We start from the raw sequence: 16,313 nt of genomic DNA, 5'->3' as shown, positions 1-16,313 counted from the left end.
TACATTTGAGTGAGCGTGTGTTATTTCATGATCATGTTAAAAAAATTCAATACTTCACATTAAATTTGTTGTAACTCACTGTGAATGCCGTACAAAGCAAAACACTTCAACCATATTTTGCTTATTGATTGCCAATCATGTGGAATATGATGGATTCATAATAAAGGTGTTCAATGACAGTCTAGTGAAATATTTTAGCTCTGTGGCCGGTGCTCTTTGTGTTCTTTTTCTGTTTTTCTATACTTCAGTTTATTTATTGTCCACCCACTGTGGGTGTAAAATGGAAAGTTTCACACTAACACCAGACACAAGTGTGAACTTCTTCATTTACAGAAAGAGGAGGGTGTGCTCTCAGTTTGTGTCAAAAAACATTTACACATTACTTATTTGCCTTGAAATGATCATTAACATATACTTTATAGAAAGTGGAAATTTGAGATGATTGGTTGTTATAGTTCACACCAGAGAAGATGCTGGTTTAAAAGAGGGAAACATTTCATAGACTCAAACCTCAGTTGTTTTTCTCCTCCATACTAAAACAGCTACACTGACAACATAGGAAGTTCATGTGATCAGGTAAGACCTCTTCACACACACACGCCACGCACAGTTTCTGCCTTTAACAATACATATAAAAACAATCTTTTATAATTTATCAAGTAGCAGTAACAGTCTTTTGAAAACCTTTAATTTTCCGACATTTTAGTAAAACCACTACAATGATAATGATGACCCTGATGTGAAAAAGTAGATATTAGACTTACAGTGCACTTACAGTGGATTTGTTTTAATTTATTTCCACCAGTTTTGTTACATAAATCTCACAATAAGCAATAAAGAACTACTTTATACCTGAGATGGTTACGTTTACAGTTTAAGTGTTTTAACTGGCAGGATGATCTGCTGAAGAATGATGGGAAGCACTGGAGCTTTTACAGTAGCACCAGTAGGATTTCCAATAATTTGTGAGTGACTGTGTCACACATGTGCACTGAAAGACTGGCGGAAGACATAAAGCCCAACACTCATGCACACTTAGATAAAGACAGTCTGCCCCAGGGCAGCTGTGGCCACAACTGTAGCTTGCCTCCACCAGTGTATGAATATGAGAGTGAATGAATAGTGGTATTGTAAAGTGCTTTGAGGGCCCCGAAAAGCGCTATATAAATGCAATCCATTATTATTATTATTATTATTATTATTATTATTATTATTATTATTATTATATAGAATGAAAAGAGGAAGGGAAGCAGCAAGCTTTATGCCAAATATAACCACCTTTAAATATATGTATGGAAACTGGTTATTGCTGAACCTTTAGTGCTCTATAATTGGTAGTTACATGACACGTTAGCATCTTTGTCTATAATTTGATTAATAGTCAAATAATGGCTTGATTAAAAAAACAACAAGAAAACGTCAAAGTTGATTAATACAGACCTTTGTAGTGTTAGACATGTATTACATTGTTTCTGAATGTGTGAATAAATGTACTCACAATGTTTTTTTCATACACACTAGATAAAATGAACGCTGTCCTTCTGACTATCTTGTGCACTCTCGCACTCCTGCATGGATGGAATGCAATGGTTTACAATCCAAGCCGAAACTCCAACCCACGGAACAAGTACAACAATCGCCCATGTCAGAGGACCTGGAACAATAATGGATTCAACAGATTTGTTCAGAAGCACATCCTTCAGCAAAACTTCAACAGAAAATCAAAGGAGGCATGGCAAATGTGAGTTAAAGGCTTATAGATAGGTGGATCGATAGAATGCTGTCTTTTCCTTAACAGTGCAACTGGCAAAACACAATGGGATCCAGTACACAAGTACGCTTTCAACAAACCATATGCTTACATTCTTCTTGGCATAGATTCAACAAGGTGCTGGAAACATTTTGATCCATGTAGACATGACAGCATCACAGTGGATGCAGATTTACAATGCAAATCTCCCGTTTCACCAAAATTCCAAAGGTAATATTGGATCGAGATGTGGTGATTATGGAGGACATTTAAGCCCACTGAACTCAGTGTTAGTTCAAAAATCTAGTTTGAGCAGTCTGACTAGTCTCCTCTGAGCTCTGACATAAATAAGGCATTTCTGCGCAATGACCCGACACTCACTGGTTATTTTCTCTTTTTCAGACCATTCTCTGTAAACCATAGAGATGGTTGTATGAGAAAACACCTGTAGCACTGTTTTTTTAAAAACCTGAACCAGTTATTCTGGCAACCACAACATTACCACATTTTGAGTCACTTAAATCACCTTTCTTCACCATTTTGATGCTTGTTTTGCACTTAAGGGCATCATCTTGACCATATTACATATTTAAATTCACTTAGTTGCTGCTATGTGACTGACTGATTATATTTGTTTTGAATAGGTGTACTCAACAAAATAGCCAGTAAGAGCTGTTTAGCATTTACTAAAAATAATTATATGTTGTAAGTGTTATGTTTTTTTTTGTTTGTTTTTTTTTTAAAGAAAAAAAGGTTAATGTCCTGACATTAACATAGGACACTGATATGACTCTTCAGGTACTTGGAGAATGAAAGACTCTGCAAAAGACCTCTGCAGTCCTTCATCAAGAAGAAGGATGAGAAACGTGTGGTGAAGATCTGTAATGGCTCCGGCAGGCGTGTTCGTGATAACTTATGCATCAGTACCTCAACCTTTAAGATACATGATGTTGAAGTGAACACCAGCAGCTGTAGCGTTACAAGAATTACGAAAAGCACAACAAAAGTGATAGTGGCTTGTGACAAAGTTGGAAACCAGTGTCGTCCTGTTCACTTTGAAAAATATGTGTTCCAGAAGCCAACAGATGAACGCTGTCATGGTTAGCTAATTTTTATTTTTTTTGCTTGGATAAACAATCTCCTTATATCTTTTGGCTCTTTGCTACATTAAATATTATTATTTGTTATATGTCCTTTGCTTATCTCATTAAATCCTGGTCCTATAGCATTCAGTGAGAAAATCCAAAATGTGACTATATTCCACATATAAAAGGAACAGTTAAATTTCTTATGAATGCACTTTCAGCTACAGTTTATTTGCAGCTATACAAAGAGAGAAACGCATGAAAATTCATCATGATACCATCATAAATAAGACAATGTCTTTTATAAGCATGGTTTTCATTTTAAGCTTCGTTGTGATCCTCTCTGTGTTTATTTGTCAGTCTTTTCCATACTTTCCCGCAAATATTTTAAACCTATTTACTTTTTATATTTTATATGCTAACATTAAAACTAAATCTCTTTGGAAGTTAACATAGTTTTTGGTTTCTATTTTATGGCACCTAAACAACAACAAACATTTTGTTATGAACAAAATAAACAGTCTGAGTGAGTTGTGGGTTTTTGTTGACATATTTTGAGTTTTGTGGTTACTATTGAGAAATTGAGAAGAAGTAAAATTCAGGGTGGTATCGCCGATACTCGTCCGATACCGATACTTTGTACAAAAACTTACTGTGTTATTGTATTTTAGCTTCATCAAATTATCGCTTCATACTGATTACAGGATGTCAGGCTACTTATTCTTATTGTTTAATTATGAAGAATTAAATAGAAATAAAAAACCTGAAGCTGTGCGTTAATTGACGCTATTTGAACACATATATCTTGTCATTTAACATGTTTATACATTCCTGGACATTTCAACAAAAACATTCAACATTCACACTTTCCCTCATTCACAGTAGTGCTGTGCCACACTTGGAATTTGGGTATGAATCCAATACCAAGTAAATACAGGTATAGTGAAAGATGAATTCTCAATTTGCAAATTCTGAACACATTTTAATCACCACTATATCACTGTGATTGTAACTTTCCACAATAATTACTTAACACAACAAAACACACCTTTGAGCTTTTCATGTGTTTTGAAATTGGGTTTTTGGAGACCATAGTGCATGTTTGAGGTTTATTTTTTCCAAAGAAATAGTTAACACAGTTCAGCAGGCTACATACTGAACTTGAATGATAAAAGCAAGTATCGACCCAGTTGTGCTAGTATTGATCCAATACCAATACTAGTGTTGGTATCAATACTATTGATTTTTGGATCGATCTGCTCACCTCAGTTACCAGCCTGTTTTTGAATTTATTGGATTGTAGTTGCTTTCTCTCAGGATTTCTGCACTTTTGCAACGTTGGCTTCAAACATAAATAAGAGGTCAAGTTTATATTTACATGTTCTAGTCAGGCAAGAGTGCTGTTACAGGTGGTGGATAGGAGAATATATCAAAACACCACCTGTGCATGGGAGCACAGGCTTGTAAAAGACCTTATAGAAAATAGTTTTATATGCACAAAAATGTATGAATCATAGACACATATCACACATATATTCGGGTATTGTACTTGCAGTCTTAACCATAGGCGCTGATCATTTATTTTATTTTATTGTCAATTTTCTCAATCCCTGTGTCTAGACAGTAACTACCTTTAGTTTTCAGAAAATTGATTGATGAAAAATGAAATATTGCCACTAAGCTATTGTTACTCCCCTCACCTTTCTAATATTCTATCTGTAAAACTCAAAGCGTGAAACTGTTCTTGAAGAGGAATTATTAAAGAATCAAATCTTATAACGAGCTGTCATGTACACACAATACTTACTGTTTACTAGTATTACCGCTTCTTCCGCCATATCTCGTGGGAAGAAAAGATGATGTTGTTGTTGTTGTTGCTTTTTGTTTCCTGTAAAGACAAGCATTGAATGCTGAGTGAGTTTGCCTGGTTTCCTGTGTGAGGCACTGCCTAGATGGTTTAAAAATATTCTGTAAAAATATTCAAAGTCGGTACGTTTTTTTTAATCATCATTGAAATATGTGTTGCTTCTCTGTGAGACATTTGCCAGATACCTCACTGTAAAATCTAATATTTTGTTTTATTCAAAATATTAAGTAGACTGAACCCAGTTTTTATCAACTTGTTATTAGAACTCAGTTTAAGTAAGTTACAGCACTTTTCATTCAAAAAGCTGATCAACTCAGTTTATTTGAGTTGTCTTAACTTGTAAAAAGTAAGTAAGCCAGAAATTTTGCTTCTCAGTGCAGAAGGATAAAACGATATGGTTTGAAAATGCCACGTCACTACCGTCCTCCTCCCTCGCACAGATCAGCCCGTATGTTCATGGTGCCAGGATTTTTTTCTGTTGAGCAAACCTGGAGAAGCTTCAGTTCAAGAGATTGTTGTCATTGCTGTGAATGTTTATGTGATACCGCACACCAAAGCCTTGAAATTTCTGATAATTGGGAAAAAAGTGAGAGATGGTGGAAAGATGTCGAAAGATCCTGATTCTCTGCAAAGGTTTAATATGTTTGGAAGTATCCTGGGGCTCAACAGGCTGTCCTCTGGCAGGGCATACTGGGAGGTGGAGGTCAGCAAAAAGACCAGGTGGGATCTGGATCTGGCGAGACGTGATGCAAACCACAAGGGGAAACTCTCAATCAATCCTGACAACGGTTGCTGGGCTACTGTACATTATGAAGACCAGAAATATGCAGTCCTGACAAAAACCACCCGTGAGCCTTTCGGTTAAAGAGAAACCTCGGAAAGTTGGGGTGTTTGTAGATTATGAGGAAGGTCTCGTGTCCTTTTACGATGTCACGTCTCAGTCTCACATCTACTCATTAACTGAGTGTTCGTTTGGTGGTGAGATCCTCCCGTACTTCAGTCCACATCTGAAACAAAATGAGAAAAACAGCGATCCTTTGATTATCACTGCTGTGCAAAAGCAGTAGTAATCACATGCACTGAATGTGGTTGGCAATATGTATGATTGGGTATGCAGTATTAGTTTGCTTACCTGCCCATCGGGCATTTCATCTGCCAAATCTCAACATTTTTTATTATAACATGCCTTAATGAAAATCCTCTGACTGAGGCATCAAACGTTTTATCTTTTATGTACTATTTTTCTAGATTTTAACATTTGAAAAGTAAAAATAGGTCATACATACAACAGTGGAAATGTATAGATTTTACAGAAACAATATGAACAATGAAATTACAGAAAATTACTAACAAAAACAAGGCTGGGAACTAGGATGTCTGGGTTTGTTGAAACACCTGCAAAAGACAGAAATGACAAAATATATTCTAAAGATCAATTTGTTAAAACACGTCGAACACGATTCCTGTTATTTCTTTAAGAAAAAAATATTAGGACATATTATGATCAAATGATGTTACGTACTGAACACCAGCAGCTGGAGGTTGTGCATTATTCAAAATCAGCTTTTAGCCAATTTTTGGGAGCATTAAAATCTTGCACCTAGATGAAAGTAACTTTAAGAAGTAATTTGACATTAATCCCTTGGATGCAACAGGGAACTTGACTTTGTTGTGCATGGACTGGTGTATGTATGCATCAGAATCAGAATACTTTATTAATCCTTAAGAAAATAATATAAGTGTATGTATGTGCTTTTCTACTCATTTTGAGCAGATTGCCTCTTATACTTCAAGCCTTGGGGGATAAGGAGGTAATTTAGGACTCAGGATCTATGACACACAGTTTAAGGGGAGCCATGGATCAAACCACCAACCTTGCCATTAGCAGATGGGCTGCTCTACCCACTAAGCCACACAGGACTTTAAAATATTAAGTTAACTTTGTGCGAATATGCTTAAATTATATGTCTTGACTGCTGTCCTAAGAGTTGCAAGACGGGAATACTTGAACTCTCTGTATCTGTAACATTTTTTGTCTGCTGATTCTTGTCTGCTGTGCACAGAGGAGTGTGGTAGTCCCCTCCACCTCTGTGCAGACACACACACAAACACAGACACTTCAGCACTCCCTTCCCACAGCTCTGACTATAAATGCTGTTTGCTATAACTGTATACCACAGGATGAATTACGGATTCTGCTTGTTTGTTGTGTCTTGTTCATTCTCCATGACTTACTGTATCAACAAAATGTTTACTTCTCTTTGTAGCTCTGTTTTACAGATTCTTTTTGTAACCATCTCCATCTGTTTGCTACTCGGGCTTCTTATATTGTGGTCTTCAGGAGTCACCATATGCCATTTAATAATGTGTGTAATATATTTATGACATCAAAAGGACAGAAATGAATAAAATTGTCATTTAGGAACATTTTTTTGTGCATTTTTTGTCATGATGTTACCACAAATAAGTTTGATAAGTAGATATTTTTTTAAATCTGTAGATAGATTTAAAAATATAAATAACACATATAATATCAATTATTATCATTAATAATAATAATGATATAGAAATTACTCACTTACTGTCATATCTTATTTGTCCACTAGATGCCATTAGTGAGTTTTATCTCCATCCTGATGAACACATTCTCATGTTCTCATGTCTCCACCCATTGTTGTTTTCTGTTATGTAGAAGAGAGTTCTGTATAATGAATGGAAAATTAAAGTAAATACTTCATGTCCACACACAAATCAGAGAAAATATCCACTCCACTTTGGAATACTCTCATGATGGTCACTTTCAATCAATCTGTTTATTTATAAACACATTTAACAACAACACAGGTCAACCAAGCTGCTGTACATAGTAAAAAGGAAAACAAATACACACAAAAAGAACAAAACAAGACACAGTCACAATTAAAAGCTAGGGAGTAAAGATGTGTTTCTAGATGAGATTTACAAATGTCGAGTTTTGGAGAGGTCCTAATTTGAAGAAGCAGTCTATTCAAGTTTAGGCGCAGCAATCTCAAAGTCCTCGTCTCCTCTGGGTTTTAGTTTGCTGCTAGGAACAATCAGAAACAACTTATCAGCTGACCTAAGAGTTCTATTTGGAGTATTTTTAGTTACAAGATCAGAGAGGTATAGGGAAGCTAATCAATTTAGAGACTTAAAAACAAGCAATAAAATCTTAAAATCAATTCTATAACGTACTGGAAGCCAGTGTGAACGAGCCAAGACTGGGGAAATATGGTCTCATTCACGAGTGCCGTCTAACCCTAACCTCATTCTGAACAAGCTGAAGAAGAGAGCAGAGCCTGGCTGATACCAAAATAAAGATTATTACACTAATCAAGCCAGGATGAAATAAATAGATAAATCACTTTTTTGAAGTCAGCAAATGACAACATGTTCTTAATTTTTGCAAGGGCCCATAGTTGGAAGAAGCTGGCTTTTACAACAAGATTTATTTGTTTGTTTGTCAAATGAAAAATTGCCATCAAACAACACTCACAGATTTTTTTTGCAGTGGGAGTTCTGGACTTTTCCAGAGAGCCCTACTTCAGCCAAAGTGCACAGAAAAACAGGCTCAAAGTGATCAAAAACAGCTGAGGAATACACGGGAACAGAAGGATCATAAGTTTCGGCCCCTGGTGAGCTCATCACTGGACCCACTTCAGTTTGCCTACCAACCTGGCATTGCAGAGGATGATGCTTCCTCCCGAAGTTCTCTGATGACTCTGCGATAGTCGGCCTCATTAGGGCTGGGTATCGTCACTGATTTCTAGAATCGATTCGATTCCGATTCACAAGGTCCCGAATTGATTCAATCCACGATTCGATTCAATTCAATTCAATTTGATTCGATTCGATTTGAATCTGGGAAATTTTGCCTCAGACAGTCAGAAATATTAGAATTCAAATCAGTACATTAACATATTTTTGTATCTATAAAAAGGAAGCTGACACTCGCAAGACTTTATCAAAGGTGTGAGCATCACAGCAGATGCCTTTGTGTCAAAGTAGCTGAAGATAAAACAGAAAAACATGAAGGTGGTTTTCCTGGCCTGGGATTTATAAAAATATTCTGCAGTACATCAAAAACGAAAGAAAACCATTAATCAACATATGAACATTACCTCTGAAGTTACAGCGGTTTTATTAGAGACACGCTAAGCGTTTTGCATTTTGCACAAGTTTAAAAAGTTTAAATTTGTTCAGTATTGAACAGCAGAAATTAGGTTTTCTTTTCGGAAGTAAGTAAAAGGGAAAAAAACAGCGGCCGACAGCGCTGTAAATAACATAGACTTGTGCGTAACAAGCAAGCGAATATTGCAGAAAACAGATTTTTAGACGGGAAACTGTTCTTGAAGTACATAGAGAGAGAGAGAGAGAGAGAGAGAGAGAGAGAGAGAGCTGTGCATGAAGTGTGATTTTATCATGGTGGAAGCAAAACGGCAAAAGTAAGAGGGAATTCATGACGATGTTTATGTGAAGCTTAGTTTGGATCTTCTTTTGCTGCTGGTTCAGTCAGTATTGTTTGGGGAGAGATCAAACTAACAGCTCTAGAATCAGCGCAAAAAGGGCGTAAACACAAAGTGCGGACTCGCCGAAACATCAGAATCAGCGAGCTGTCGGCTTTCAGCCCCGACCGTGTCCGTGCCGTCGGGTGAGAAAGGCGACATCTCACTGATTCTGATCCGTCGGCGGGTCCGCGCTTTGTGTTTGCGTCTTTGTGCAGAATCCGTGTACCTGCTCTTATTTACTGTTTTAGCTGTTTGGTGGTTGTCGAAACTGAGATTCTGGCATTTCGGGCAAAATAAATTTATATTAAAAAATCGATTCAGAATTTTAATGAATCGATATCACGTTATCCAAGCCAGAATCGATTTTAATCGATGAATCGATTATCAAAACCCACCCCTAGGCCTCATCACTGATATGGACGACAGGGAGTACAGAGAACTGACGCAAGACTTTGTGGACTGGTGCCAGTAGAATTACCTCCAGATCAACACTGGAAAAACAAAGGAGCTGGTGGTAGACTTCCACAGGCACAAACATCCTCCACTGCAAGCACTAAACATCCAAGGTATAGACATTGAGGCTGTGGACAGCTACAGGTACCTTGGTGTTTAACTGAACAATAAACTGGACTGGACTCAGCCCTTTCCTGTACCTGCTGCAGAGACACAGGTCTTTTGGAGTGAAGGACCCACTCCTGAAGACCTTCTATGACTCTGTGCTGGCCTCAGCCATGTTTTAACGTGTGGTCTGCTGGGGTGGCAGCAACTTGGCTGGGGGACAGGAAGAGACAGAACAGGCTGATCCGGAGGGCCAGCTCTGTTCTAGGATGCCCTCTGGATCCTGTGGAGGTGGTGAGTGACAGGAGAATGGTGGCTAAGCTGTCATCTCTGTTGGACAACATCTCCCGACCCCATGCAAGAGACTCTGACAGCACTGAGCAGCACCTCCAGTGGCAGGCTGCGGCACAGAGACTCTGCAGGTATTTCCTTCCTACTGCTGCCAGTACAAAGACTTTGCAGATGACCAAACACACACATCTACACATGGAAGCGTATCTGTAACCGGAAGGTCGCCGGTTCCATCCCCAGGTTCTCTGTCCTGGTCGTTGTGTCCTTGGGCAAAACACTTTACCCTACCGCCTACTGGTGTTGGCCAGAGGGGCCGATGGCGCGATATGGCAGCCTCGCTTCTTTCAGTCTGCCCCAGGGCAGCTGTGGCTTCAACCGTAGCTTGCCTCCACCAGTGTGTGAGTGAATAGTGGCATTGTAAAGCGCTTTGGGTGCCTTGAAAAGCGCTATATAAATCCAATCCATTTTTATTATTATTATGTGCAATAACACCAAGTGTATTTTTTTTCAAACAACGTAGCATTTTATTCTATTGCATACAGCATGTGTGACAGCCAGTGGGCTGGCCTTGATTTTTTGTTGCCTGTCTCTTGTGGTTGGTGGAGCTGACCCAATTATAGATACAGCACACCTGAGAAGGCCAGTCCCAGTTATAAAGCTACCTTGACTGAACCTCTGTCTCTCTTCATCTGGGGCTCATTATGCTCATTTGGTTATGTTCAGTTATGACTGTTGTATCATTTAACCTGTGTTTGAGTTTCTTTACTTTATTTCATTAAAATATCTGACAGACTGTGTCACATCCTTTGAGCCGGGTTGTGACATATGGTATTCTTTTTTCTCTTGTTCTATTCCAGTGTTTTTCTTTATTTTTGCTACTGTAACTCTGCACTGTCCACTTTCTGCTGTGACACAACACATTTCTCACGTGTGGAACTAATAAAGGTTTATCTTATCTTTAACAAGAAACTGTAAAACGGTTTGACAGGTGGCTGGAGACACTGGTAAGTGTGGGGTAGGTGAAGGGTTGATAACAGAATTAATGGTGTCTAATAAGACACAGGACCTATAACAGTTACTTCTTAAATCCAGTTTCACAGACAGAGTTACACCCTTGCCAGTTTTTGAGAGCAGGGCTTAATGATGTAAATTAGCCGAACAAAACAACAAACAACGCAGAACTGAGCTCCAAGGAACACAAATAACCTCATAAAACAATAAATCTAAAACTGAGTCTGACCTTCCTAGATTACCCAAAGAGTGAGAATAAGATAATATATGATATATTTTATGTAGACCAGATTTGCTGAATTCTGTAGTGTTGCAAAAAGCAGATTAACCTTGCCTTTGACATAATAAATTTATTATAGTGATTAAAAGTTCCTAAACACCACTTAAAGCCTTGTCATAGCTTTTGTGCTCTGCAGGGCATTTCTGCCATTCAAATAAATGTTACTTTTACAGCCTACCTAACAATGTTCAAGGTCTTGAACTGTCCACCAATCAAGCCTCTGTGTCAGGAAGTAGAAAAACAATTTCCCCATTGTGCTTTACAGAGTCCAACTGGTACAAACAGATAAGAGATATAAAGATGCAGACAAGAGAACAGTTTATTATTAAACAACATCAAAACAGCCAGTTTGATCATAATCATCAGAGAGTCTGGAGAGTGAGTTGTGCTGAAACAAATTGGAAAATGAATTTTAACATTTTACGATCTATTTTCTTCTTTTGCGGCTTGACTTTGGCACACAGTGGTGCTAATACCACTGAAACAAATCCATACCATCCTGACATGTGTAACCTCCTGAAAGACTTTGGGGCCATGACAGAAAAAGTGAAATCTATGGAAACAAGACTGAAGGAAACTGAAATCTGCCTAAAGGAGGCTGTAACCAGGCTGAAAGACAGCGAAAACCAAATTTTGGAGCTGCAAAGCAAAGGTAAAACAAAATGAAGTGAGATTTCATTGATTAAACTGTTAAGCATTTTTTCATTGTGGCTGAATACTCACAATTAATTTGACTCAACGTTAACAATCTTCAAAAATATTAGTATAGGAAGGAAGATGGAAGGTGTTGTTGCTCTTATTTGATGTTTTCAAACCTGACAATAGAGCATCAACTCCCTGAAATTCAGTGCTGTAAAAAAAATAAAATAAAAGAATCTTGAGCTACGCCTTGTTTCTATTTTTACAAAAATTGGAAAAAGCTGGAATGATTTATTAAAATGTATAAACATTGTGTATCGGGAAATCGTGTACTGAGTAAAAAACAAAGAGTTTATGCCTCTCTAACAACCTGGAAATTTGGTAGGACCACCCTAAATTGTCATATTAGAATGCAAAATTAATTACACTGTTTGTCTAATTAAAGATGAAAAGCTTAAAACAATGACATTTTGAAGACCGGATAATGTCCATGTTATCTGAAAGCTCATTAATAATACCATAATAATTATCCAAATTAAAAGCTAAATGTCACATTTATCTGCTGATACAAAGAAATCTGATACACCTGATCGTCTGTGTGTCCTTACAGATAAGTCACAATATCAGTCAGTGTGGAACCTACATACAACAATTTTATGTTTATGATTTGATTTTCACAGAAAGAACCAAAATAATATTCAGTGCAACAGCAGGAAGAGGCAATGCACACATCGGACCCTTCAACACAGACATAATTATAGACTATAAGAAAGTAATTACAAACTTTGGCAATGCCTACAGTCCAGTCACAGGTAAGATTTACAGCCTCCTGTATGCTCATTTGTTTTATTTCACAAAGTAAAAGAGATATAAGTGCAAGACGAAAACACGTTTGCAATTCAGTTTTGGAAAATTATATTTATTGTTATTGTAAAATTAAATGTACTAAACTTAATTATTAAAAATTTCAACAGCAATTTACAAATATGACATTTATATGTAGTTAAAGGATGAGACGTAATGATCAAATCTCCCTTACTTTTTCCTTTTCTTTTTGATGTGACCAACACTCTTTTATTCTTCAGGTGTCTTTACAGCACCTGTTGCAGGTGTTTATTACTTTACCATCTTCTATCACGGTGGAAGAAGCTACCCACATTATCTGCGTATTTTCAAGAATAATGAGATGACGGTCTTTACAGCTGATCATAAGACAGAAAGCGACGGAGCTGATAATGGAGGAAACGCTGTGTTCCTGCAGCTGCAGCAAGGAGACCAAGTGTATGTGAGCATGGCTGCAAACACATATGTTGGGGGAGACGACCACACAACCTTTAGTGGTTTTTTGGTCACGCAAACGTAAGAAAAAGTAAATGTATGTCTGCTTAGGATGAGAGGCCAGAGCTTCTTTTAAATATGATGCTTCACACAAATCAAACCAATTTCTGTAACATTCAAATGTGCTTAAGAATTTTGTGCTTTAATTTTATTATCACTCTTGAATTTGATATAATTTTAAAATGTATGTTCATGTTAATTTAATTGATTTGAGTTTCATTGCATTGCCTATTATTAACTGCATTTTGATAGCGTTTAAAAAAATCTTTAGTAAGATAGTTTGAATGAGCTCTGTGTTCAAGTTTATTGCCTTATAAACAACGTTGTTTTGCTTTTTTTCTGCTTGATCGTGAATATCAAAATGTGAGCTCAATGAATAAAATTGAAGTAAATAATTTACGTACCATAATGTATGACTTTTGAAGCATACAGGGATCACCTCCATTCCTACTTCACAATTATGTGTTGACAATGTATACTAAATAATTGTTGGGGTGCAAATAAATAGGAGTAACTTATAAGCATTTTTAGGAGTGAGGAGGATAAACTGGGGCATTTAAACTGCATTCGTCAACAAACTGATACCTGAAAAAATGCCACGTTTCTCAAAAGGAGCCATGTATTTACACCTATGTGGAGGTCCCTCTGTTTCGAGCCTGTCAACATTATATAACTTTGAATTATAAGCACAGAATGAATTAGTGAACATAGAACAGAAATACAAGAAAAACAGAGGATCTTTATATTCATGTTATGACCTGTCTAGGGGCCAGGGCATAAAATGAAAAGGAGATGAAAAGTTCCAGCCTTGTCATAGTTTTTGTGCTTTGCAGGGTATTTATGCCATTCAAATAAACTTTACTTTTACAGCCTACCTAACAATGTTCAAGATCTTGAGCTGTCCACCAATGAAGCCTCTTTTTGAGGAAATAGCAAAACAGAGTCTCACTTCACCTCTTTTCTGCTAATTGTGCCTTCATGTGCCAGAGCTGTTTCAATGATATGATGGCACAGTTGTTTTTTAATAGTGTATTTTTAGTGTCTGAGCTTATACATTGACAGCAACACTGGAATTCTTTTGCTAGCAAATGTATTACTGTTTCCTCATTGCTCTCATGCTGAGTTCAACTGGTACAGATAGATACAGATAGATAAGCAATACAGAGATGCAGACAAGAGAACAGTTTATTATTAAACAGCATCAAACAGCCAGTTTGATCATATTAATGGGAGGTCTGGAGAGTGAGTGGTGCTGAAACAGCTTAGAAAATGAATTTTAACAATTTATGGGCCACAGTGGTGATAAGTTACTGAAACAAATTAATATTATCCTGACATGTGTAACCTCCTGAAAGATTTTAGGGCCATGACAGAAAAAGTGAAATCTATGGAAACAGATTGAAGGAAACTTTTTTTCGTTGTGGCTAAATATCTCATAAGGCAAAACAACAAACAAAGCAAAAAATGAAGACATACCACAAAATACAAGGAACAGAAATGCACAGCCCAGAAACAAATCAAATTTCTGACCCATAACACTTTCGCAAGCAGATGCTTTCTGGATAGACAGCATCTGGAATTGTGCATGACGTATTATGGATTAAGATATGATAGTACTTTCCTGCCTTCATTGTTCCACTATTTTTGACAGAATTGTCAACATGATGTAGACTAACTCATTGTTGGGGTAGAAATGAATATAGAAGTAAACAGGTTTATTGGTCACTCCAACCCCCCCCCCCCCCCAAAAGAAAAAAACAAAACAAAACAAAAAAACAATAGACTTAACTTCTACCTTAAGTGTCCAGACTTGCTAGTACAAAGTTAAACCCGCTTTTGCCTTCAGAAATGCCTTCATTTTTCATGGCATAGATTCAACAATGTCCAACAATTCAAAGAACGATTCAGTCATGTGTCCAAGTATAAAAGATGCCTGGGATCACTTATACAGGTGTTAGACAAGAAGATGGCGCAACAAGAACACAGCAATAGGAAAGCTCAGATTAGATGAATGTAAATAAATGAAACCGTAATTTAGGGATCTTTTGGAAACTTGTCAGGATGTTGGTACAAATAAAACAATAAAACATCTTTGACGCTGTAGTTTTTCCAGACCTTTTTTCCTCATTTGTCCACTAAATGTTACCAGTGTGTTTGACTTTTTTCCTGCTGCACACTTTTTCCATTTACTGTCACTTTGTGCTATATGGAAGAGAGTTCTGGATAATGAATGGGATGTTCATGTTACTTTCATTAGTATCCACTCTAATTACCCACCCTGACCCCACTCACACTTTTACTGTACTGACAGCAACACTGTCGCTGCATGGACCCCACGAGTTTGTGCAGACCTGATACTGTGAGTCATGTATGTGAGAGTGGTGAAGTAATATTTGATTGTTATTATAAGTAGGCCTTTAGATGGTCCAAAGATTGGCACCAATATTCATTTTGATCAAATACTATTTTTTTTGCAGAAGCACACTAAATGTAATGTTGTGCTATATCATGTTTTTCACTTTTTGCTTACACTAAACGTTTATTATTGTTGTGTTCTAAAATAAAATGAAAGAAAAATTGTCTAAATAACAATACAAGATCACTTTGAACCAGAAAAATATTTATTTTAGAAGGATGAACATGAACATTTATGTTGCTGGGAATCGGGGAAAGTTGTGATTTCCGCTGCCGGTGTCCGGCGGCCGTTGCCAGTAGCTCCACCGGCTGCTGCCAGCGGCTCCAGCGGTGGGATAGTGTTTGGGTCCCAGTGTCAGTGTTCCCAACACAAGACATACAATACCATGTGAAAACAAATATATAATTCTTTGTTGTAGCCTTCACACTGAATGTAACAACACTAATTTTTCACTCTTTCTGTTTCTCACGAAACAAAGACACCACACCTCGTGAATAATCCCAACCCAGTGGAAACATGTTCTGTCTAATTTGGCATGACAGGTCACATAGC

The 16,313-nt window shown here is 37.2% G+C and overlaps 1 protein-coding gene and 1 long non-coding RNA gene across 2 annotated transcripts; both read left to right on the top strand.

The window, feature by feature from the left end:
- The first annotated feature begins 500 nt into the window (after nt 1-500).
- Nucleotides 501-3,628, top strand: LOC143417059 (uncharacterized). The gene is made up of 3 exons (XR_013097274.1): nt 501-576; nt 1,522-1,741; nt 2,549-3,628. It is a non-coding gene; the product is annotated as an uncharacterized LOC143417059 (long non-coding RNA).
- A 1,678-nt stretch (nt 3,629-5,306) lies between these two features.
- On the top strand, nt 5,307-13,370 carry LOC101477785 (collagen alpha-1(VIII) chain-like). Its single transcript, XM_076882185.1, has 4 exons — nt 5,307-5,422; nt 11,833-12,020; nt 12,688-12,819; nt 13,093-13,370. The coding sequence occupies exons 1-4, from the start codon at nt 5,307-5,309 to the stop codon at nt 13,368-13,370; spliced, it is 714 nt and encodes a 237-aa protein (XP_076738300.1).
- Nucleotides 13,371-16,313: the final 2,943 nt, after the last annotated feature.

This window comes from Maylandia zebra, linkage group LG3, assembly GCF_041146795.1.
Source record: "Maylandia zebra isolate NMK-2024a linkage group LG3, Mzebra_GT3a, whole genome shotgun sequence".
NCBI lineage: Eukaryota > Metazoa > Chordata > Actinopteri > Cichliformes > Cichlidae > Maylandia > Maylandia zebra.
The sequence above is the reverse complement of the archived record's forward strand: the minus strand, read 5'-3'. Positions and strand labels throughout refer to the sequence as shown.